Source organism: Hypomesus transpacificus, unplaced genomic scaffold (assembly GCF_021917145.1).
Source record: "Hypomesus transpacificus isolate Combined female unplaced genomic scaffold, fHypTra1 scaffold_159, whole genome shotgun sequence".
Taxonomy (NCBI): Eukaryota; Metazoa; Chordata; class Actinopteri; order Osmeriformes; family Osmeridae; genus Hypomesus; species Hypomesus transpacificus.
The window spans coordinates 442,283-467,174 of record NW_025813724.1 but is presented as its reverse complement, the minus strand read 5'-3'; the positions used below and the strand labels follow the sequence as shown (position 1 = coordinate 467,174).

At 40.4% G+C, this 24,892-nt stretch overlaps 3 protein-coding genes and 1 non-coding gene across 4 annotated transcripts in view; 3 read left to right on the top strand and 1 right to left on the bottom strand.

Annotated features, from left to right (window-relative positions):
• The first annotated feature begins 878 nt into the window (after nt 1–878).
• rplp0 (ribosomal protein, large, P0) lies at nt 879–5,104 on the top strand. Its single transcript, XM_047051541.1, has 8 exons — nt 879–982; nt 2,218–2,328; nt 2,484–2,659; nt 3,106–3,193; nt 3,515–3,661; nt 4,091–4,276; nt 4,651–4,791; nt 4,909–5,104. The coding sequence occupies exons 2-8, from the start codon at nt 2,275–2,277 to the stop codon at nt 5,059–5,061; spliced, it is 945 nt and encodes a 314-aa protein (XP_046907497.1). The 5' UTR covers nt 879–982; nt 2,218–2,274; the 3' UTR covers nt 5,062–5,104.
• On the top strand, nt 2,913–3,041 carry LOC124488973. The gene has a single exon (XR_006958746.1). It is a non-coding gene; the product is annotated as a small nucleolar RNA SNORA63 (small nucleolar RNA).
• Nucleotides 5,105–6,310: 1,206 nt separating the features above from the next.
• On the top strand, nt 6,311–12,792 carry r3hcc1 (R3H domain and coiled-coil containing 1). The gene is made up of 8 exons (XM_047051531.1): nt 6,311–7,102; nt 7,225–7,362; nt 7,526–8,144; nt 8,256–8,428; nt 9,265–9,335; nt 9,445–9,540; nt 9,647–9,759; nt 11,457–12,792. Exons 3-7 carry the CDS (start codon nt 7,620–7,622, stop codon nt 9,757–9,759), a joined length of 978 nt encoding a protein of 325 aa, XP_046907487.1. The 5' UTR covers nt 6,311–7,102; nt 7,225–7,362; nt 7,526–7,619; the 3' UTR covers nt 11,457–12,792.
• LOC124488958 (lysyl oxidase homolog 2A-like) overlaps nt 10,694–24,892 on the bottom strand; it is a 29,796-nt gene continuing 15,597 nt past the window's right edge. The window contains exons 7-14 of the mRNA XM_047051530.1: nt 21,094–21,245; nt 20,639–20,806; nt 17,942–18,107; nt 17,446–17,686; nt 15,137–15,252; nt 14,805–14,941; nt 12,803–12,914; nt 10,694–11,221 (exon numbers count right to left, since the gene is read on the bottom strand). Coding sequence (XP_046907486.1) covers nt 11,157–11,221; nt 12,803–12,914; nt 14,805–14,941; nt 15,137–15,252; nt 17,446–17,686; nt 17,942–18,107; nt 20,639–20,806; nt 21,094–21,245 — 1,157 coding nt within the window. The 3' untranslated portion in view covers nt 10,694–11,156. The remainder of the gene's footprint in view (nt 11,222–12,802; nt 12,915–14,804; nt 14,942–15,136; nt 15,253–17,445; nt 17,687–17,941; nt 18,108–20,638; nt 20,807–21,093; nt 21,246–24,892) is intronic.

The window sequence follows — 24,892 nt, the reverse complement described above, 5'->3', positions numbered from 1 at the left end:
TGGCGCAGTGAGGCAAGCGAGAGCGCGAGACTGGAAGCGGCCATCTTTCCACTTCCGTGTGTTCCTGTCTAGCTTTAAACAGTGGCTCTTTTTTTGCCTAGCTCCGAGAGCTCATGTAAATCGGCTATCGGCCAATGTGAACTTTGTGCTCGTGCCCTGTTAGTATCCGCGAGCACATTTGCAGGCAACTTTCATTGACTAAGCAAATAAATGGGTTGCTAGTTTACCCATTTCGGATTGGTTTCAAACTTAGCAAAAATCGGGAAAAATTATTCTATGAAAAAGCTAGTAGTATGAGCCAGGTTTGAGAATCAAACTAAAATTATTGGGGGAGATAGTTTTGTAAATGTTGAATGGAGTTAATAGAATAAAAACGACCGGAAGAGTCGGAAACCTAACCGTACATGCAATACCACCTACATCCACCGGGGCCGTTGCTTCAAGCCGAGGGGCGAGGGGTGGGGGCTTGATGTAACCTATTAGACCTATGCATAGGGCAATGATTAAAGGTTCTTTCTTTCCACATCAGCCCCAGTTACGCCTTTAAGAAACGTCCCTACGTTCTCGTACTACGCTGCGTGTGTTTTAGTGGCGTTTGTGAGTCTCCACCGACCTCCGCCTTGTGTCTTTATACAAATATACATGTATAAATCTATGTATTAAGGAAATCCAGTTTCATGCCAATCCGTGTCAATTTATATCAAAAGTCATACATTATTTTTGGCAATACATTTTCCCACTTCTTATGTTAAAAACCAAACCAAACTGATTATTTGGGGGATTGGAACGGAACTGAGCGATTCGTGCATCACGACGTAATTTCCTCTCTCGACAGGGTTGGGACTAAAATGATTGATAAGCTGTTCTCCAATGAACAGAGACTTTATAGAGCCGTTCTGTGTTTCGATTGGTCGATGTTTTTCTACATATTCTGTTCCGTTCAGTTTGGAAGTCTCTTTCTTTCACGCGACCCTACAGCGAGGTAAGATATATCTCCACTACACCAGCAGCTTATTTTAACGCTATTTATTAAAACCAGGCTTTACTGCTAATACGTTGCATACCTAACTAAATATTAGAAGTGTTATGTGGTTTCAGCTACATTCACTTAAGTTAGCCGAATATGTCTAAATGATTGTTGCGGCCTGGTTAGCCCTGGCTGCGCACAACGTGTTTTTGGGAAACTACATTAGCGTCACTGTGTCCAATCCCGACCGCTGTAAACTACTATTGTCCAAACCCGAACGGGGTTTGGACACCCAGTTTCCTGTCTTTTTGCCACCATTTTCTTTTGCAATCGCTAACAAAGTGTAAGTAATATTATTTTAGGCATACCAAACAATCTACGTGTCAAATTTCATAAACATATATGGACGTTTACATATCTAAATAATTTAGGAAAGTTACATTGATGAGAGAAAGCCGAAAGACCACTCAGGCGACGCTCGGGCGACGTTCTCTACTCTGACATGAGAAGAGTTCAACAAAACATCCAGCAGGTGGTGGTAAACAGTCAAATTGAGATTTAATCGCATAGTTTTGAGATGTTGAAGCGTGATATCTTATTGTCCCCGGATATATTGACAGCATTATGGTCAGTTTGGTGACCCTGGATCAAGTTAATATCCCCGTAAAAACAGCAGCAGCGAGTGTTTACTACAAGTATAAGTGTGGTCGGGTTTGGACAAGGGTAGCGCACGACTAATGTACCGGCGCCAGCGTCTTTCTACCGGCTCTAGTAAAGGACAAGCTAACTCTATTTTTTTTTACAATATTTAGCTCGAAAGGTAGGAAGTTAAAGCTTAACGTGAAATCAGTAAATCAGCTGAACGTGATACAATCATTTTTATCAGTATTTGAAGTGGCATTTTCTCAGAATGTTAACTAATAACCGGTCGGGATTGGACACAGTGACGTTACATGGTCAATTATATAGACTACTACTATCAGTAAAGAAACAATTGGAAACGGTACCAATTCAATTAACTAGTTAGACATCACGTATAGCGTGCTGGTGGAAGTAAAGATTGAAATTGTTAACCATATTGCGATTTTACGTCGTTAATTGCAGACTAGCTAACGTTAGGTGAGTTGGCTAGCTAGGTGACGGGTCAGTATATCATGGCTTAACAAGTTAATGTCAATGTATTAAGGTGGCGTAAATGTGTGTGTACAGACATTATACCTTCGCCAGTTAAGATGCCTTTTTCATTTTAGAAACTACCACCTTGTCTTTAAACCGGCTGTTCAGCGATCCTTGGAAGCACTGCAAAGATGCCCAGGGAAGACAGGGCCACGTGGAAGTCCAACTATTTTTTGAAAATTATTGTAAGTGTAAAGTTTTAGAATTGCATTCTTAACTTACGCAAAGTAGTCAGTCCATTGCATAATCGTAAATTGCTTTAAAATCAACTTTCATATCAGCAATAACATGTATTTTTTACATTCTGAAGAGTAACTCATGTTTACCTGTTTGACTGCAGCAATTGTTGGATGACTATCCAAAATGCTTCATTGTGGGTGCAGACAATGTGGGCTCCAAGCAGATGCAGACCATCCGCCTGTCTCTGCGTGGGAAGGCTGTGGTTCTCATGGGTAAAAACACCATGATGCGTAAAGCCATCCGTGGCCACCTGGAAAACAACCCAGCCCTTGAGAAGTAAGTTCTGATTTTTAATCTGCTTACCTGTTAAAAGGTCAGGCAATTTCTAACTGACATAGAAAAAGATAATATGTAGGTTCTCCCATGAACTGGAATGCACTGGTGTATGCAGTAGGACATAAAATATGCGTGACCGCACAACAACTATTGGTGACAAATCTAGCTTTGTCTTGGGGGCTGCTCTTGTTTGTTTCAAATATGAGAATGTTATCCAAGACTGAATGGTCTGATGGTTCATTGTGGGAGAATGTTGCAGGATAAGTTACAGAGCAGCTTGTGTAGTGCTGTACTGTCGTTCCCCCTGCACACAGTAACCTGTTACCTACTATCCCTGTCTGTCTCTATCCCACGGCTGGCAGGGACGCTTGGTCTCAGACACTTATAGTTTCCAAGTAATTTGTTGGATGGTTTTGCTTAAATGCTGAGCATGTCCATCTCCATAGGTTGCTGCCACACATTAAGGGTAATGTGGGCTTTGTCTTCACTAAGGAGGACCTGGCTGAGATCAGGGACCTGCTGCTGGCAAACAAGGTGAGTTGATTGTCTTAATGGGGACATGCCTTTATGGATCCATAGAAGAATCAATCTGGATAACTTCAGAACGCTAGATTAAAATCTTGCCTTTATTGAACTAGCTATGCATCGCAGGATAAGTTACAGAGCAGCTTGTGTAGTGCTGTGCTGTCGTTCCCCCTGCACACAGTAACCTGGTACCCGCTATCCCTGTCTGTATATATCCCATGACTGGCAGGGACACTGGTTTCAGACACTTGTAGTCCCATCTGGTTTATTAAAGTACATGATTGTCAACAAGACCTAGAAACACTTTAGTCTAACTAACTCTGCCTTCAGGTGCCAGCTGCAGCCCGTGCTGGTGCAGTAGCCCCCTGTGAGGTCACCGTGCCAGCTCAAAACACAGGTCTGGGCCCTGAGAAGACTTCCTTCTTTCAGGCTTTAGGCATTACCACAAAGATCTCCAGAGGAACTATTGAAATCCTGGTAAGTTGCTAAAGCTGTTTTTTATGTACTGAAATTGCCATTTCAACACTTGCATGGTCGAAAAATGTAAGGAATGAGCAAAAAATTGCATAGGCAGTCAACTACCAGTTAAAGCTATTTGACTTGACTAAGTGGGTTTTAGCCTCATGTATGACAACTCCATTCAGACTGAACTGTTTGCCTCAAGTCTGAACAAAAATAACTGGGTAGTGACTATTCAGTATCAACTTTGTACCAAGTAGCAAATGCACTAGTGTGTTATTGCTGTTTCTGGTTATAGAAGCAAAACTTGTGATTGGAAATGGTTATGTTATGAGAGGACAACCTATAATGTTGTTCAAAGGATATAATTAAGGCTGAAAAGCCAGCAGTTGTGATGTATGAGGTGAACCAAATTAATTACATCATATTTCTCTTTCTGGCACCTAGAGCGATGTGCAGCTCATCAAACCTGGAGACAAAGTGGGTGCCAGCGAGGCAACCCTTCTCAACATGCTGAACATCTCCCCCTTCTCATACGGACTGGGCATCCAGCAGGTGTATGACAATGGCAGTGTGTACAGCCCTGAGGTGCTTGACATCACAGAAGCTGCACTCCAAGCCAGGTTCCTGGAGGTGAGCTTCCCTCGCTGTGCCCAGACCCTGACCAGGGGCCAATAGTAAAAATAATCACTTAAAACTGAGCCCAAATTATAATTTCATTAAATGCCTACATAAGTTGCAGGATAAGTTACAGAGCAGCGTGTGTAGTGCTGTACTGTCGTTCCCCCTGCACACAATAACCTGATGCCTGCTATCCCTGTCTGTCTGCATCCCATGACTGGCAGGGACGTTGGTCTCAGACAAGTACACTTCATGCCTCATTCACAGGCAGTGAATTTCTTTGCCGATGTGTGTTATTTTGAGGACTCGCTTGACATGGGGAGGAAGGTAGTGAAACTTGAGACAATATTGCCTCAGGCTAATGTGACATTTGACCTTCTGTTTAGGGTGTGAGGAACATTGCTAGTGTGTGTCTGGAGATCGGCTACCCCACCCTGGCTTCCATCCCCCACTCCATTATCAATGGCTACAAAAGAGTTCTGGCTGTTGCTGTGGAAACGGAGTATTCCTTCCCCCTGGCAGACAAGGTATAACGCGTATGATGTAGTCAGTTTGGTAACAAAAAAAGGCTGTGCTTGGTCAAATCCTGTATTCACTTGAAGGGTCATGGGTTCTTTAGATGATGACCTTCTCTCTTCCTGCAGGTTAAGGCCTTCCTGGCTGACCCTTCTGCCTTCGCTGTGGCAGCCCCGGTTGCTGCCGCCGAGGTGGCAGCTGCTCCAGCTGCTGCCAAGGAAGAAGCAAAGGAGGAGTCCGAGGAGTCTGATGACGACATGGGCTTTGGGCTGTTTGACTAGATTTGCATTTTTGCAGAGTTGAAATAAACAATTCAATAGAGAAGTCTTTTGGTTTCTGGTTTTAAGGCAGAACTTAAAAATGGTATGACTGCACATCCTGTGAAGTTGACAAACAAGAATACTGTACCCACAACCAATGTTCCTTCAGAGCTGCATGACTGCACAGACCATTTAAAGTGCCCGCGCAAGATTTCATAAAGCCAGTAAGTGTTCAGTTGATCTGCCAAATGCGGTGAAGCCCACTTGATACATTTCAATGTCACTAGACCACACGCAAGCTTTTAACAAAACCATGGCCCTCTGCTCAAGCTTTGACTGGCAATGAAATCAGGAACATTACCTTTACAGGCGTCCATAAAAAGTTACTGTTTCACATTTAAAACTGAATGGCTTGATGAAATCGTTCAAACTGCCCAGCGAGGGTCCAGATAGGCTGGTGAAGCTTTCTGATATATTTCGCTATGAAGAAGCCAGCGGGCTTCTGCAAATCTGCTCAGGGTACTGAGGTTTGCACTCAGTGCAGATTTGCTCAGTGCTGAGAAATATTAGAGGTAACATTGCCCACAACTAGCCTACAGGTTCTGTCAGGATGAATAATGTTCTGAGTGGGTTTGCCGTCAGTGTAGACCTGTGTCCAGACAATAGCATGGAAGGAAAACTGCTCTCAATCTAAAGCAGATCTTGCCCATTTAGCCTGCAATTACATACCGGATAAGTGTCTGAACATGTTGGTGTTTGTGGGTTGAGCTGTGGCAATGGTTTCTTTCTCAATGCCACTTATACTTTCTGCAACCCATTAAATGGTGTTGATCTGTGTCCCAGAGGAATTCAGTACTGACTTTGAGATGTTAAATTGGCTGGTACAGGTGGTAGTGGTACAGAAATGAATACTACCTGTAGTATACTAAAGTATTTGTCTGAGGTTAAATAAAAACGGGACTAATATGATTAGGTGACTCAGATACCATTTCACTAAATTGTATTGAGCAAACACGTAAAATCTATTTGGTGTATGGTACAATGGATTATCTATCCAATAAAGAAAAGGCATACTAATCAGATTCAGAAAGGGATTTATTCGCCATGAAAGTTTGCACAGACAAGGAATTTGCTTTGGCAGGAAGGTGCACACAATAAACATAGGAATCTTAAATTTAGATATATGGTAACTATACTAAGGATACATAAACTAGCACTACTAAGTGGAATACAATTAATATAAAATAAAAGTTGCCATAAAATCAAATATAAGTTGCCAATTTACAGTTTAAAATACAAATATTACACGAATTGTGAAGTAGTAATCACATATTACTGTAACTTTTTATTTAAATAATGTTCGGGTGTGGTACGTACCACTTTAACCACCAAATGTCCTGCGTATTCAGTCAGCTAGTGGGTAACTGAACTGTGAGGAGATCTGAAAGACGGGGTGCATCTAATCCGTTGACACAGGATATATTTATTTGCCTTTCTAACCAGTGGGTTATAATTAAATCACAGCCGCGGACTCTAGGGGCGCTGTTACGAAATATTGCTGTGATATTAGCACGCTAGTTTGCAAACGCTGCCTCAAGTATTTCACTGACGAATTTACCTAGCTAGTTAGCTACAGTCAGAGCCAACCATAGGTTAGACGATGAGAAAAGTATAGTGTAACGTCTAAAGTTTGATTTGTGGTTGACGCATCCGCGAGATTTATTTATGTCATGCGAGGTAACTAGCTAGCTACAGTAGTGAGGCTTGCCCTGTAGCTTAGCAAATCAAAAAGGCTTCTCAATTTGGCTAAAATAGGCAAGTTTAAATTAGTCTAGCTATCACTTGCCAGACTCACATTTTAAACGTTGACAGCATTAGAGATACCTTGTTGACCCATTAATTTAGCCACGCTGGCATAGAGCAAGAGCTGTCAATAATTTATCCTGGTCACCCTGGCGTTTCCTAGTTTAAGTGGTGTTTATCTTCCAAAGCAAGAAAATGAATTTGTGCACACAGTCTTGGACGAACTGGAAAATTGCATACAGAGAGATAACCAGAAAAGGTGCGTCTTTATTAGTCTGTACAGCACCAGGAACTTTTGTCGTCAATTTAAACTATTTAATATAGTGCTGTACCGGTAACAGTGATGCAGCTATGTTGTTAACTATAATATTGTGTCCCCAGTGTGGTACTCTTCCCTGCTCTACCAAACAGACTGCGCTACCTGATCCACAAAACCACTGAGAACTACCCCAGTTTGGCAACTTTCTCAGTGGGCGAAGGCTGGTGCAGGAGGGTTGTGGTTTGCTTCCAACAGCTTGGGTATAGAATGCCATGTGATATTACTTTGCTAGGTAGCTCCAGCAAAAGTTAATACATTATAGTGAATCAGAGTTTCCTTCTCTCACTGAAATGTTTATGGGGAAACAGAACTTGTAAATGGTTGATATATGATTGTTTTTTTTTGTGTACCTTTTTTTGGCAGGGTTGACCTGGAGGAGTACAGTGACAGTGAAAGCAACAGTAGTTTGTATGAGGAGCCTTACAGGCGGGGAGTAGGGGCGGATAGCAAGCTTTCAATGCAGCCCAGACCTACCCGTACCTCCTCTAGGAACCAAGGGGCCAAGCGCCCAGACAAGGCCATCTACGTCCCTCGCGCGGCCAGGGAGAGACTTCCGCTTTCTCCTCCAGATTCACCTTTGACGACAATAGACGTGGGTTTGCCCAACCTTGGTCCTTCAGGTAGCACCCAATCTGTCACCAGTGCCTCTTCCCTATGTGCCAGCTCTGAAACCACAGAAGGAACATTATCATGTGCTCCCAACCAGAACACTGCAACTGACAGCTTTGCAGAATCTACAGCAAGCAATTCTGATCAGCTTTTGGGTGAGCAGAAGAATATGTTTGTGCAGCTGAATGGTGCCAACTCCAGTCCTTGGCCCCCTGCTTTGGACCATGTAGTGTCCTACTTCATGGCTGTGACCCTGGAGGACTCGGAAGAGGAGATGCATGGGCAGGAGAACCCGATAGATGACAGACAGGAGCTGAACATCTCAGAAATACCAGCAAAAACCACAGAGGATGCTAGCAGCTTTTTTGAAGAGGTAAACCTGAGTCTTGTAAACCCCTCATCTCACCCATGACCTGCTTACTCCTGTCGATTCCAAATACATTGTTGTTCAACTGTTGGTCATAGCTTAAATTTTTCTTGTCAGATCATGGTACACTTGAAAGATACCAACGTATCAATTGAGCATGCCCACAATGACTACTCCTGCTATGAAGCTCTTTGGATTAACCAAGAGGACTTTTCCCATGTGATTGAGATCTACGACTTTCCTCCCATGTTCAAAACAGAAGACCTTCAAGATGCCTTCACAGAATACAGGTGAGATTTCCAATCAGGCATTTCACGAAGAGCACTTGAAACTCGTATGCATACAGTACACCATGATGCATACAGTACACTATGATGATATGTGTATGCAGTCCTCCCTCCTTCAGTAGCATATTTGATGACTTTAGACAGATGAACGAGTGAAAGGTGATGGAGAAGGAATAAATGTCACCGAAACATCTAGAGATTACAGCTCTAGGCAAGTCTGGTTGCTGTGTATTAGATTTAGGTTGATCTGATTGCAAGTAACAAAAATGTTGTGATTAACAAAAACACATGTGCATAGAGTGACCTATACTCTTTTTTTAAAGCTCTCTTTTGGAAGTTGCTTTGGTTACATTTTGCTAAATAAATGTAAATAGAGTGGAGAATCCTGCCGTTGTCTCATAGCTCTCATATCTCAGGCCTCATCTTTAGCCTGAGATATTTATACAATGCTAAGACTTCATAGAAGAAGGTTGTTAATGGGTTTAATAAGTGTCAAGTGCCCTGTAGTGGCATGTTATTACAATCACATCTATACTAATCTTAGAACACAGAAGTCTGTTTTTCCCCCAAAACAATCTTCTGGGGAGAACGCTACTCATACCTGCGTCGGACGCAGAAAGTGGTAATCTCAGGTTCCAACTTGCCTAGTGGTCAACATCCCCATGAGCCTTGTTTTCAGGGGGAATTGTGTACACTGATGCACAGTTCCCAGGATGCAGTCGGTGATTAGGATATCAGTTAAACACACAAATACAGATTCCTTGACTCGCATTGTACATTTGTTTTTGAGCTGGCCACCTTATGGCAGTCACCATAATCTAACACTCTTTGTCATTCAGCACTGGTGGTATGAAGATTAAGTGGGTGGACGACACTCATGCTCTTGGTGTGTTCTCAAGCCAATCTGCAGGTATGATTAACTTTGAAAGATCATGTACTACAGAGGATATTATTGTAAAAATGAACATGTAACAATGTGTTATTGTTTCCTTTGTCTCATTATTTGGCTGTTTGTGTAGCATCCCATGCTCTGTCTCTGCGTCACCCACTTCTGAAGACACGCACGCTGTCTGAAGGGAGCAGAAAGTCCAAATGCAAAGCTGTGAGACGAGCAGGTATCTATTAACAGTATTTCTGCATCCGTATAGTTAGTTGATTTCACAAGACTAGGATGTAAAAAATGTAGAGATTCAGTGTTGCTTTACTCTTGTATCTCTCCAGAGTTTATTCAGCCAGTGAAAGAGCGACCCCGCACTGACTCTGCTGTGGCTCGGAGGATGGTGACCAGGGCTCTGGGACTGCAGAAAACTGAAGCACGGGTACAGCGTTACTAGGTATGCATCACTAGTACAGCAGGGTCAAGCACAGCAGGGCTGTAGATCTGACAGATGGGACATCAGGTACCAGTGCTGCTGGCCTATCGAAGGATCCAATATTGAGATGTCACTACCTGATTTGTACTCTCAGAAAGGGCCCTTTCTGTTAGACATACAGTAACAGATTACATGTATTTTTATTTAGAATTTCTTCACGCAATTTATAACACTAAACATACACATGCTTATGGTTAGATAATAAAAAGTGATTTACTTAAAACCGCCCCCTTCAAAGCTAATTGTAATGGTCACATGACTCAAATAAAATAAAAATGTATGTATATCCCTTTGTATAAGCAATGTCACAGAGGGCTTCACATACGCCCATAGAACTGCCCCTCAACCTCAAAAAATTGAAGAAACCTTGGGAGGAGCTATTCAGTGAGGGATCCCCTCCATAGACGGTTGGTGAAAGAGAAGAGCAGAACACAGGCTAAACATTGTCATACAGCAGGTCAGTCAAGTGACCTGGGTCAATGGGTGTTGTTGAAACATCAAAATCCAGTGTTCAAATTAGGCCAGGTAGCCACAGGTCTGGGCAGTGTTTCCCACACATAGACTAATTTACATTTAGACTAATTTACATTTATTCATTTTTCATTTAGCAGACACTTTTATCCAAAGCGACTTCCAAGAGAGAGCTTTACAAAGTGCATAGGTCACTGATAATAACAACAACAATATAGCCCCAAAAACATTGCGAGTAGCCCAAACATGAAGCACATTTTGTGAACAACCAAAATAAGTGCCAAAGGGAAGAACCATAAGACCATGTAGTTAAGCAAGTTACAATTAAACAACATAAACCGCTATAAGTGCTAGTGTACCTGTAGAAAAATCATGGCCAAAATTGTACAGTGTGTAGTCGGCTTTACTCACACAAACTGACATCTCATGTCAATGAAACTTTTATTATGCAGTGATATACAGATAGGTATGACAAGAAAAATAAACACGTTTTGCATTCAATTCTTACAATTTACCAGCTAACACATTTATAATAGTAATTATGAATGAGGTTGTATTTGGGAGTCCTTCTTTCAATATGCCATTTTGTACCAATAGCTTTTGTAAAAGTGACACTTCTGCTGTTCCATTTGCTTGTTTAGATTGACATACAGGCTGGAATATTGATAAAATATTTTTTTACAGTAAATTAAACAATTCAAATATGCCTCTTAAACAGGCGTCAGGTTGAAATTGTTTAATCAGTTAAGGTTACAGGCCATTATCTGACCCAGAAGGGTACGTAACAGAGCCTTTTGCATTTTCTAGTGGTTAGCGGTTTCACCACAGTCTTGATGGTATTTCTCAACCAGTCGTCCTCCAGGTCTTTAGACAGTTTGTTGTTAGTTTCACCTCAGCTGGTTGTTCTGAAGCCCAGGGAAGCCTACTTCAGTTTCCGAGCTCAATGAACCCCCTATGAAAGACAGATGAGTAGGGCATGTGATTAGCCTTACAATGTTAAATAGAACATTTATATTCAAATTGTTTTTTATTCTTATTGTCTTTCAATACTTTCACTTAAGAGAAACATGTATTCTTCATCTTGTCTGGGGGTTCTCAATGGCAAAAGTGTTACACACAAATATGATGTGTGTGTATATATATATATATATATGTAAATCAATGAATCTTTATTTCATGTTCAACAGGGAAAGCAACCCAAGCATCAAAAGTCCACCTGTCATAACTGCAAATCCTCAAGAGACGTTCAACATTCATGATCAGTTCATTCATCCATAAATGTTCCAAGATCATTAGACTGCTGCGCTTCAGACTGTTTCCAAGTTTTTAAGTGTTTCAACGGTTAATTTGTCTGTAGCTTTGTAGAAATGGAAACTGAGTTTCTGTAATAAGTTAAAAGTATGTTTTTACTTTCCACAATGCCTGTTTTGAAGTTGTAATTTAATACTTTTGTCAACTGCTCCATCCGTTAATATTGAATATATCCATTGGCTGTATGTATGTAATGTACACAGACATAACCAATACACAGGACTTTTTAGCAAAGACAAAAACATTTTAAAGACTCATAACAATTCCATGAAGTGGCTATAGTTGTATGGTGAATTCAAATTATTTTTAATGACTGTTTTAAGCAGTGCGGGCTTAAAAAGAAATCAGCAGACTGCATCTAGGTATTCCCCAGTTTATTGAATTGCTAGTTGTATTAATACTATACAGTAATAAATCTTTACCTTCCTTGTCTTCTTGAAAAAAATCTTTATAAAAAACATCTACCATTGGTATAATTTTGTTTACGAGGGAGAAGTAATAAAGATGTTGAGTAACTAACTCCTTTTACTTATTTTTTGGAACAAAAACCCAAAGCATAGCATAATTGTTTAAAGGAAATATTTGTGAATATATACAGTTGATTTGAAAAGTATTATATTAATCCTAAAGGATTTAGTTGGATAATCCAATCCAACTAAACCAACTGCTAATGGCGGTTGGTTTGAAGCCACATTTTAACATTGGTTTTCAAAATATGCTAAATATGTACGCATGTTTGTTTTTAAGTTATGTAGGGCACACATAAGCATATGTAATTGATAATCACAGTCATCACAACCACAGCTATCAGTTTGAGTCTTGTCATCAACTGTTCATTACACGTTGGTGCCCAAATGGGAACATTGATGTGCTTTATTTCGCTAAGACATTAGGAAAGTCGCATTTTTGGATGTAAGGCTAATCTGTCAAGAATGATGGGGAGGTACACCTACGGTACTGACCTCCCTTAAGAGTGTGCCCAAACCAGAACCAGGTGCAGGGGATTTGGGTTCTAAATCCCCTCACAATCTCTGATACATGCAGTACAAGACACTGAGTTTCAAAATATTTGTACGGGTGGACAGGATGTTCTGTCAAACTAGTTAGCTTTTCACATCAGGTTTAGAGTTTACAAATTTTAACTTTTACCTGAATGTTTACCTATTTGCCTGGGTAAAAAAATACAACAAACAATTAAATGTCAGACCATAATTTAAGTCACCTATATGACAGTTGTATGTCCATATACGATGCCCATCATAACGACATTTGCACTTCATTATGTTGTTGGTGTAGTCTGATTCTGCAACCTCATAGTTGGGATTAATCACAACCTGTAAGAGAAAAACAGAAAGTACACTAAATGCAATGTTGACAATATGTGAACTGGACAACCATAGTACCAGGACCACCAATAATGCTATGTTTACTGCCTTAGAGTTTTAGAATTTAGTTAAATTATACATAACTAGTGCCCAATACCTTTGATGCAGTTGGTGATTAAGATGTCTGTGAAACACACAAATACAGATTACTCTAACTATAGATGGTGTACAGTGCCCGTGATCAAATTGGTGGCTCACACACACACAGATTCCTGTAGTTATAGATAGGGCAAAGTTATAGCGATGATGTCGGTGACACTGATTTTTAGAATTACAGATGGTGCAGTTCCCGTGATGGAGCTGGTGATGACAGTTCTACTAAGTGATTTTGGTACTTATATTTCTCAGATCACAATTTACGTAAATTCTCAGTCATCTCTAAAACCTCCACATCATCCATTTCAGTCACTTAAGCAATATCATATCAGCAATTACTCAATATTTTAAATAAATTGCCAATACTGTGGTGCATTCATGCAAATTATTATGTAGCCTTTATTTGTCTGCTGTTTCCTACGTTCCTACAACTGTTAAATTGTCTTACCACCACAAATATCTAGACATTTAGTTCATAACAGAAGTCGTTACATGCACAATGGTTGAGCCTGTAGTTGTCATATTTCTAGGCCTAATTCACCATACAGTGCTTGCATGTACAGTTCTGCCTGAGGGGTCTTGGCCATCTTTACATTCAAGTCTGCATTTTTTCCTTTGTGCTATGCAATGCTGTAAATTTGTCTTTTATTTTCTGTATCGCATTCAAAAAAGACACGACAACTGATAAATAGGTACCCAAAAACGTATTTGTTAAATTGTCAATTGAAAGGCCTTTCAATTGTCCTGTTTCCGGCTCTCTCTATCCATATATTTTCGGCTCACGAGAGCCAGTTTAGTAGGAATTGGCGATACCACTCATTTTCTTTTCGATCCGATACCAAGTACTTCCAAGACCAGTATCGTCAATATCGATAATGATGCGTCTATATGAAATATTTGTATTTTAGTAATTTTATAATGCATTCGGAAAGCCATCGTTATTAATGTTAAATAAACCGCAATATGCATTACGTGTCTGTGTTGCCTCCTCTGCTCGCGTCAGCTGTAGGGTACTTTGTTGTGCTCTTTAGGATGTTGAACTTTTAGATGCATGTTTGTGGTAATGCCACAATGGCGTATTGTTGTTTGAAAAATGTCACATGAAGCTTCATCTTTGTTAACTGGAGTGAAATAACTCCAGATTATGCTTCCTTTTCTTTCAGTCATGACCGCAGCAATGTACTCGAATCTGCGCTGAGAGAGCACGGCGCGCTGCCACTGATGAACTCTTGATAAGCACAGACAGAGCAGAAGAATCAGAATGGGTTTCATTTGCCATGAAAGTTTGCACAGACAAGGAACTTGCTTTGGCAGGAAGTATAGGAACCTAATATTGAAATATGTGGACTATCTGGGTACATAAACTAGCAGTACTAAGTGGAATTCGAATTAAATAAAATATAAGAAAAAATAGTTCCCATTGACTTTCTTATTTAAGTAAATTTCTATACTATACTATTATTTTGGGGCAAAGTCGAAATCCAAACAACTAACGCGGCACCGCACTCCATTGGATTATAAAAACAAGACCTGAAAAATATGAATTTTGCAGAGTGTCCATTTCTCGAGATAATCGTGGGAAACTCGCTTTCCCAAAAAAAATACAAACAGACACATTCACACATTCCTGGCAATATTAAAGAGATTTAAATGCAACTAACATGACTGGCCCCATTAATTCGATGAATAGTAGGCCTAATAGTTCACCCCTTCTAAAATATAAAGCAAAACAGGGCAGTCAACCTGAAAGATGTAGTCTCCTGGATGAACATCTGTGACATCAATCCACTGGCAGTCAATGTCGTGTCTGTAGGTATCCCAGCAGCCAATACTGATGCCCTGTTCACCAAAATTGGCACACGCGTATCTCTTTTCAATACCTGTTAATTACAAAACAGTTAGGCTACAGCCTGACATACAGAATCCTGAAATTATGTATGTATAATGAATCAAATTGCAATAAATTTAATTACATGAACTCAACTGTATCTATACCTACCTATATTAACAGCTTGATATAAGTTATACAAAAGCTTACAAATGCTTTACGAAAGAGCCGTAAGGTTGGCTATTACCTTCATCACATTGAGTATCCTCTAAACAGAAGCTGGCCTTATGTCCCTCTGCCACCTTGGTGCCGTTGAGAGTGAAAAGATCATAGTGTGTGAAGACCTCCATACTATGGTAGTGCCTGATCAGGACAGGGGACACACATTCAAATTGAAATGAAATTGATAAGAAGGTATTAATCCATTACCACATTTAGTCATTTTAGCAGACACTCTTCTCCAGAGCGTGACTAGCCTTACATAAAACACAATTATTATGAGTTACTGATCTGTCCTTTTCCTTCCTGACATGAACTGTCTTTTGGTAGCAATGCAAAGTGTAATATAAGTTATACGGGTATCAAGAGTGATTAAAATGAAAATGGTTTAATGTCTATTGTTAAGGAACATCATGAAACTAGCTTACAGTTGGCAGAAAAGGAGTTAGGTCAAGTGAAGGATTTAGAGGAATGTTTGTTTGTCCTGAGGCTTCTGACCACCCTGTGGGACAGGAGACTCTAGGGGATGGTGGGCATCTTTTACGGCATTCTATCCAAGACTCCAGGGGGTGAAATCCGGACACATGAAGTCTAGGTGGCTTAAGTGTTAATGAGTTTTGGGGAATATGTTAATGAGCCATTATGGAGAAAAATGTGTTCAATGTTTGTATAACATTTAACAATTGAGTAGAATGACCTGGGGTCTCATTTATAAAACTGTGCGTAGGATTCTTACTAAAAGTGTATGTATGCCCAAAAGCCAAAAATGGCGTACGCCCCCAAAAAAGCTGATTCATGAAACTGTGCGTACGCACACCTGTAAGCAATGTTCCCTTTATAAATCACAGATTACCCACAAGTGTGCGTACGTGAATCAGCATTTTACCCCGCCCTGAACACGCCCGTTGTTAACCATAAATGGTAAATGCAAAGCACCTCATGAATGCTAATCCTGTATATTAAGGGCCCTGGGCTGCGTTTCCCGATAACGATGGATCTAGCCACGATCGAGCAAAAAAACAAACCATTGATATTTCTTGCGTGCGTTTCCCAAACATGCTCGTAAGTAGTAGGGTAATCTATGCGCTTTCAAGAGTTACGAATTTTAAGGACACTTTAGCTACGATGTCTGTGGGAACAGCCAGTTGAACTAAGATTTGTCCTAGTGCTACAGGTTAAAAACAACCTGCTACAGGTTAAAAACAAGAAAGGGCGCAAATAGTGACAGTTTTCCACTCCGCCGACTTTCTTTTGTCGCTAATACCTGATGACAGGCTGCCAAACAGGACACATTTTCTCGCCTCCACCTCTTTTGTCAAAACCTCGATCTCACAGTCACCGTATTTTTCTTCGAATAAACGCTGCAGCGTTTATTAAACAACTTTCTTTTTGGTGCGGTGTTTATTTGAGGGCGGCGTTTATTCGATGAAATACGGTAATTCAAACAAAGAAATGACCTCAGGAGCGCATTTATAGTCATAGACATTTGCGTTACGTGTCCTCCTGTGGATCAATCACAGAACGCTCTGTTACATACTTTAAGGTATAGAATACGCCATGTATACATATTGTATTAATCCGGCATCCTGACTATTTACATTTAGTCATTTAGCAGATGCTCTTATCTAGAGCGACTTAAGGCCGAAATATGCTTCTGCGTCTCCGTTTTACGGATGGGCGGGCGCACGGATACGCCCGGAAACGGACGGATAGACTGCGTTTATGGTTCTCCGTAGGCTGTGGGTGCTGAAAACAATTCACCGCCAGAAGAGTAGGTGGCGCAACGTTTTTTTGTTTAGACGTCGTTGAGTGTTTATTTACCTAGTTTACCGAAAGGTCGGAGCAAATTTACAAATTAGCCGTTCCATCAATAAAATACGCACATTTTCAGCAACTACACTGCCCATTTCTCATCACATTTTAATTCAGATTCTGATTTACATGTACCATTTAACTGAAATGTGAATTGTAAAAACTTTACAAGCAATGGCGGTCAAAGGATTCTGTTCGTCCTGCTATCACGGCAACCCCGCCCCTACCCCTGACGCAAGCGGTACTTAATACTGACCAATCACAGCCAAGGGGGTCTCCATAGCTCTCCGTAGCTCTCCGTAGCTACGACGGACAGTTACAAAATTAAGGAGGTGCACGTATAGTGCTGTAACTGGTAGAAAATACCTTGATGCATTGGTATGAATTTGGATTATTGATGATCATTTGAATTTCCATTTGTTTGAGGCTTTTTAGGAACCCTAAACCATCTTGTAAATGTTTATACAATTTAATAATTGTGTATTACTTCTGGATCAGAGCAACACAAGGGCCTATAGGAAACACCTGTGACACTCATGCCAAATCCAGGAGTGGCGGCTGGCCCTGGGGCGGAAGTCTGACTGGCCGTTGTTGTGGATCTGAGAGGAGAAGCGGAGGAGTCGGCGGTAAGAGGAGGTAGTGGCTGCGGCTGCGCTGGAGGACAGACACTGCTCCTCGTGGGCACACTGCAGCACATACATGGGCCGGTCCTCTAAGTACATGGTGTGTTCTACCACCTGGGCATTCAGAACCAGGTCTGGGGCAGCTGGGGGAGAACAGAACAAAAACATTATATTTACATTTGAATTCAACAGAAACAATGACAATGACTGAGAATGACTTCTCAGACAATGACAATTTCCTTGAACAAGAAAGTGTTTTTTAAATTACTCTTAATAATCAACATAAAGAAGATGGTGTTTTTAGTCTACATTATACATTTAAAGTTTATGTCAGCTACAGGTCATTTTTAAATGGGCAAATATATGTGTAACTGTAAGAGACAAGATGTTATGAATACTCTGAGTGCAGGAGACCCCGGCTGCGTAGCGCCCCCCTCCTCTGGGACAGTGAAGGTGTTTTCCATGGTGGAGACACTGATCAAGAGTCATCTCAGTGCCCGAGCACCTGACCCCACTGACAACCACATCATCTGCTGTCGCATCACCAGACCAGTACCACGTCTCCTTTCAGGACACATCACACATTTCAACAAGTATTAGACTCAACACCTGCATTTTTCAAGTTTACATTTTTTGTATTTTACAACAAGCTAGATTGACCCTTAATGCTAAGAACATTACTACTGTATAACTGCCAAATGTGTTCACCCAGCCCTAGTCGACGTCTGAGTAGTTATGATACATTATGATAAAGGAATAACCGTTTTCTACGTACAAAATGTTTACATTTAAAATGTTTAAAAGTGACGTACACGGACCTTGATCTGCATTCAAATGCTTTACCACTGAGCTGTACCCTATTCCCATATTCCAGACGTTTTCATTCATACCAAACACCTGTAGCAAATAAGCTATGCTTTTGGGTATAAAAATTTATAAAACATTTCAAACACTTTTTGAGTTGCCAATGTAATTAGCCAGTTCTCCACTTTAATTGGCTTCTTGCTGTAACCATCATACCTCCCACCCTGAGATCATGCAACCCGAATTGTATACTCTTTTCTTTCAGTAGATACTGCAGCTGCCCTTTCATAGTACATACATTTGCATGCAGTATACATATAACCGGGACATTATATGTATAACATCTAACCCCGTCTTGACCACACAAGTTTGTATCGGTCCGTTGTTGTACCAGACGAGCAAACACATTACTGAGATAGCTGTGCCCAAGATGTATGAAGTGAAGCAAGTAAGCACATATCTTCACTCAGCAGAAAGAGTGGCCCTTACATGCGATGGCTGGACATCAAGAGCCACTGAATCTTATGTTACAATTACGGCGCACCACATCAGTGAGGACTGAATACTGATTTCTCATGTTATGCAGATGAGGGCAATGCATGAGAGCCATACTGGCAGTCAGTGGCAGCCTTAGCTTGTGTGGCTCCCTGGGCAAACTCACCCCCCAGCGACCCCCCCCCCCCCCCCCCCCCCTTTGAGTGCAAAATAGTAACATTACGTCAGACTCATACTGTTTTATATGTCGAAAATTTTCATTTGATAAATTACTCGGGCTTCCAGTGGGGAGACCTGAGTTTAACTTTCCCCTGCCCCCATCTCATGCTTATGAGTGGGAGACCTTTCCAGCCCAGTCAGTAGTCTGTCTAGTTCACAAACTAGAATCAGGGTGCCCAGTCCATCAAGGTGACATTATAGGCTATCATTTAGGTCAGGGGTGTCGAGCTCCGGTCCTCGAGGGCCGCTGTCCTGCATGTTTTAGATGTTTCCCTGCTCCAACACACCTGATTCAATTAAAAGGGTTGTTATAACGACCATTCATTCGAATCAGGTGAGCTGGATCAGGGAAACATCTAAAACATGCAGGACAGCGGCCCTCGAGGACCGGAGCTCGACACCCCTGATTTAGGTGATCTGCAAATTGTTGATAGAGACTGATCGCATGACTGTCACCATTCAGATGGGCGGCTGCCCATGTCGCCCATTGCTGAGTTTGCCCCTGCAAGCAGTAACAAATCGCAGAGCTGTTGAAAGACGCATTAAAGGAATGGGACCTAAAAAGCAAGGACACCTATAAAGACAACACATCAAACATGACTATAGCAGACACATGCCAATAACATTAGAGTTGTAGTACATTATGTGTACAGTTTATTTACATCATATTGACTATTTTATTATTATCGATTATGTTTATAATACTTAATAGGCCTATATATGTATAGTTTTGCTCATGCATTTCAGTATTTTGTGTTCAGTGACAATATAAACTACCTGAGCTTATGCACTTTATTTTCATGTTATTATTATCAGTGTGTGCACTGTTAAAGTACAAGTTAATTTTGTTATGGCATCTAAAAAATATGTTTAAAACGAAATGCTGAATTATATAGTTTTGACTAAATTTGTCTTCTGAGTTATCTTTGTGATGTATTAAGACTACCCAGATCATACACAGTAACTTGTTTTCCAGCTCTGTTTTAAGATTTCCAGTGAACTGTGCAATATCGCATTATATCGCAATTTGTATGGTATCGTGATGTAATCGTATCATGATGCGTATCGTATTGTGAAGTCCTTGCCAATACCCACCCCTACTATGTATTCTGGCATACTAAATAGTATGGGTATAGCGATGCAGCCACAGTCACCTGTGTTGATTCAGATACATTTACACCTCAATTTTGGTCCTTCAGCAAAGTTCTGCTATTGCTAGTTTTGCCGTTTTGGATTATTCTTAATGGCCCTTGTCTGCCGAGTTATTGATCCCTACCTGTGTGACATGCCTATTCTGAAATAAGTCCCCATCAGGATGCTATGCTACTCTGGCCTGTGTCTTTCATCATTACACCCTCTGTGTTCTATAGTTACTGGTAATTACAAAGTTATTTAAATGCATTTGTTAACAAAATCACGAAAAAAAAAACGTTTTGGCATTATTCACCTCTTTTGAGAGGCATGCAATGCCTATTTGACATTTTGAATTTAGTGTTTGAATAGTAGAAAAGAGTGAATAGCAGAGTGTACTCAGCTTCAGATTTTGTTTAGATGTAATTAATTAAACTGTTCTTTACTTGAAAAGCATTGCTGGCAAATCCCAGGCCAAGCTGTCTGCAAACGACCATAGCCTCCCTGGTTCCCCAGCTGTCACTGCACACAGTGCCCCACACCAAGGAGTTGTTCCGGTCTGCCAGCACCTCCACGCGCCCTTCAAAGGCGTTCCGTCCGCCACTAAGACGCAGCTGTTTGAAACAAATACAAAACAAATTGGACACCACTAAAGAATGAGCTGGGTACATTTCATTGAAGGGTTTTACTGTGGGCAATAATAAAAGTTGTCAAGTAATACAATGATAAGTATCAAAATGACATACATTCAGACAACATCAATGACATTCAGCCTTTATTTGTTTCAGGGCCACAGTAGACCATCTTTGTGCATTCACAATTATATTCAACAGATTGGTTTGTGAGAATGTAAAAATGTAGTCATTGGCAAAATGCCTCAATGGTTTGGTGACCGACTCACTCTATTATGAAAGCCCATGGCAGGAATGTTACACCTCACAGCTGCATCTTCCTCATGGCTGCAGCCCAGTTCATCTCTGTTAAAGAGGCAGTCTGTAAGAGACTCCTCAAACCCAGAGCACTCCACCTCATTCATATGGACTGGGCCCATCCCTGATGATGAGAAACATAGTCGCAGGCACAACTAATTAGGTTCATGATGGAGTATTCTTTCATTATGTACAGAATACAAAATACAGTAATAAACATTGAATGGATTAGGATAAGGATTGCTAGTTTGTGTATATGTAGTCTGTAAGGCATTTGTTTGCTACAAGAGAGTTGTACAAGTTCCTACTGCTGTGCCATCTGCACACTATGCTCCAAATTCTGGTTGAGGCCACCTTTTTCCCTTGTAAAATCGAAAAAGTCCAGAATAATGTTTGTTTGCTACCTTCCTGCTTTGTGTCTCAAAGTTTAATCTGAAATAACATCCAGAGTAGAAATATATCCACTGCACATTATCACCACATGGAGCCGCTCTAATATTCCTTAAATTTGCAATATGATGATAGTAAACACCACGTTACAATGAACTAGAAAGGGTACAATTTGTGAGGTGTGCTTTCGTCGGTTGCAGCTGGGGCCGTTTAAAACACATTTTTTTCTATATCACCTGCAAACTTATTTTTTAAGATAATGTCAAACATACAAACATTTGTTGTATGCACACTTGTTATGTATGAAGATTGCATAGATTAAAAAGCTTACATTTGTTGTTGCTCATTTACACTTCAAAATACTAAGAGTGAAGTGTAGAACGAAACAGGATTCTCTTCTCATTTCCCCGAGTGCAAGAGGGAACGGTGATACGCTATATGGCAGTCTCACATAGTTGAAACAGTTGCATCAAAACAAAGAAATGTGGCAATATGTGTAGAAATTGTCCTAACCTATGACTTTAATTTCCCCTTTAGTATTTTATGGAGCTAGAAAGCTGACAAAAGAATCTGAATTTAAATATGAAAGATCTCAAATATTTGTGTGTCGAATTTCATAAAACTGAAATATTTTTGCTGTTGAATATATCAAATCAAAAATATTTGTATGCCGAAAAAAAAAAATCGGAATTATTTTGATCCAGAAATACACATTTCTAAAATTTAGATTGCGGGAATTCAGATAATTGAAATTCAGATTGCGGAAATTCAGATTATTGAAATTCAAATTGCTGAAATTCAGACTGCGGAATTTCAGATTGCGGAAATTCAGATTTTGTCTGAACTAGGCCAAAGGTGAAACAGATTGCTTTCACAGGGAAAAGTAGACGATTTCAGAACAACAAACTTTACCTCAGAACAAAAACTAAGAGTTGCTTGTTGGAGGAAGATGATGGAGCCCAATGAGGTATAGGTGCCTATGAAATTTGTAAAAACCTGTGTTCGGCAGTTACTGTAACCAAGGGAAGGGAGTCGAGACAGAGTCGGGGCACGGGGGAGACCGATGGAAGATGCGGAACTGGCGATACTGTAGCCTATATATTTATGTTTCTCTGTTCCATTGTTCTCTTTTCTGTGTTGGAGTTCTTTTAAGAGCTTGATGGCATCAACATCCAGCCTGATATAAAGTCATTAACTTGAATTGGGTCTCTTCATTATAATACCCACATCCAGGTTGAATCAATTAGCTAGCTATTGCTAATAGCCCATTTTGGGTGGTCAAGCATATTGTTTTTCATTGTCTCCTTATATTCCTATCAAAGTCAATGTTTAACCTATAGGCTATATATTCATTTGCTAATGAATATATAGCCTCCTCAAGGGCTCAAGGTTCACAATGACTCTTGCTTAGACTGTTGCTCTTGTTGGTTAGTGGTAGCTGATTTAAACTGTTGTATTCTTTTTTAGTTAATCCTATTTTTATTGCTTTCCTACAGGTACACCTGCACTTTGAGATCAATGTTGTGTAATTTTAACTTGTTTAACTACATGCTCTTATGGTTTCTTCCCTTTAGCACTATTTTTTGGTTGTTCACAATATGTACTTCTTGTTTTTGACTACCCGCAATGCTGTGGGGCTATCTTGTTGTTATTATCAGTGACCTATGCACTTGTGAAGCTCTCTCTTGGAAGTCGCTTTGGACAAAAGCGTCTGCTAAATGAATAAATGTAAATGTAAATGTAAGTGACATTTCAGATCGGTTATGGATAGTGAAATATTTGCTGTCTGAGAGATCCGATTTAAAAATATAAATGTAGTAGTTAACAGGGTATTCTGTAGTGCGGCCGGGCGGTGCAGCTTTGATTCATCGTCCACACATCGTGTCGATGTCAGTTTGGATCAAATGCCAACGAGCTCCATTACTGATAGGTGCACGCACCGCTGGGAAGCCAGTTAGCTCGGAAACCAGGGATGTAACACCGGGCACTCTTCTTTACCCCCCGTCCCCCGTCAATAACTTTTTGGGGTTGTCCTCCTTTTTGACCCTTTGTCCTCCTTTTTGGACCCAAGTGTCCTCCTTTTCAGGGTCATGCTTCTGGTCACCCTATCTCCATATAATACTACATCTTGCCGACGTATCTTCTACACATTGGGCCGACGTCGGCAAGACGTTTGTGTGCTGTGGGCCTTCCTCCAACAATATTTCATTTTACTGTAACTTGATTTTCTACAGGTACACTTTTTTGGTTCTTCCCTTTGGCACTTATTTTGGTTGTTCACTATGTGTGCTTCGTGTTTTGGCTACCCGCAATTTTTGACCAATGCACTTTGTAAAGCTCTCTCTTGGAAGTCGCTTTGGATAAAAGCGGCTGCTAAATGAATAAATGTAAATGTAATGATCAACTCTTAGTTTTTGTTCTGAGGTAACGTTTGGTTGTTCTGAAATCGTATACTTTTCCCTGTGAAAGCAAGCTGTTTCACCTTTGGCCTAGTTCAGACAAAATCTGAATTTCCGCAGTCTGAATTTCAGCCATCTGAATTTCAATAATCTGAATTCCCGCGATCTGAATTTCAGAAATGTGTATTTCTGGATCAAAATCATTCAGATTTTTTAAATTCGGTATACAAATAATTCAGATATGATATTGGCCAATTCAACAGCAAAACATTTCAGTTTTATGAAATTTGACACACAAATATTTCAGATCTTTCTGATTCAAATTCAGATACTTTTGTCAGCTTTCTAGCTCCATAGTTTTTCCCCTCTAGTAATATTTTAAAGCATTCACTTGATTCATTCATTAATAATGAACCCCATTTGAAACAAGCTTTTTCCATCTACATGTGATACAAAGGATAGTTTTAGCTTTGAAGTAAAGTTGCATTAGTTCAGCATGAATCAAATTGTGTTATCATCTGATGGATGCCTCTGTAGATCACAATAATCACCAGTTCGATCCCCCTGTCTGACAAAAGTATTTAGCTTCAAATGGTTGAATTTACACATCTAGCAAACGAATACCATTACCATTGACAATAAATAATGAATTAGACGGCCAGTGAAAGATCCTGACTGAGGCAAACAGCAATACAGTGCTGTCCAACTGAGCTCTTCAGTTCAAAATACAGTTCAAACACACCCCATGCAAGAAATATGAGATGTTGACTAGATGCAGCATGCTCATATCTACTAAAAGCAATGATCCTGGATGTTTTTGGTGTAGTATCGAGTGAAATATTAAATTGTAAAGAGACTACTAATACCAAATACTGACTGAAGCTAACGGCAATACCTGTAACAGAGGTCACAATATCTATCAAAATACAACTTTTACACACCCCAGGCAAGAAATGCAGGATGGTGACTAGATGCAGCATAG

Coding starts and splice junctions, on each gene's coding strand:
- rplp0 (XM_047051541.1), top strand. CDS start 2,275: ATGCCCAGGGAAGACAGGGCCACGTGGAAGTCCAACTATTTTTTGAAA. Junction 2,660..3,105: donor AACAACCCAGCCCTTGAGAA/GTAAGTTCTGAT, acceptor CCATCTCCATAG/GTTGCTGCCACACATTAAGG. Junction 3,194..3,514: donor ACCTGCTGCTGGCAAACAAG/GTGAGTTGATTG, acceptor CTCTGCCTTCAG/GTGCCAGCTGCAGCCCGTGC.
- r3hcc1 (XM_047051531.1), top strand. CDS start 7,620: ATGCAGCCCAGACCTACCCGTACCTCCTCTAGGAACCAAGGGGCCAAG. Junction 8,429..9,264: donor GATGCCTTCACAGAATACAG/GTGAGATTTCCA, acceptor TTTGTCATTCAG/CACTGGTGGTATGAAGATTA. Junction 9,541..9,646: donor CAAAGCTGTGAGACGAGCAG/GTATCTATTAAC, acceptor GTATCTCTCCAG/AGTTTATTCAGCCAGTGAAA.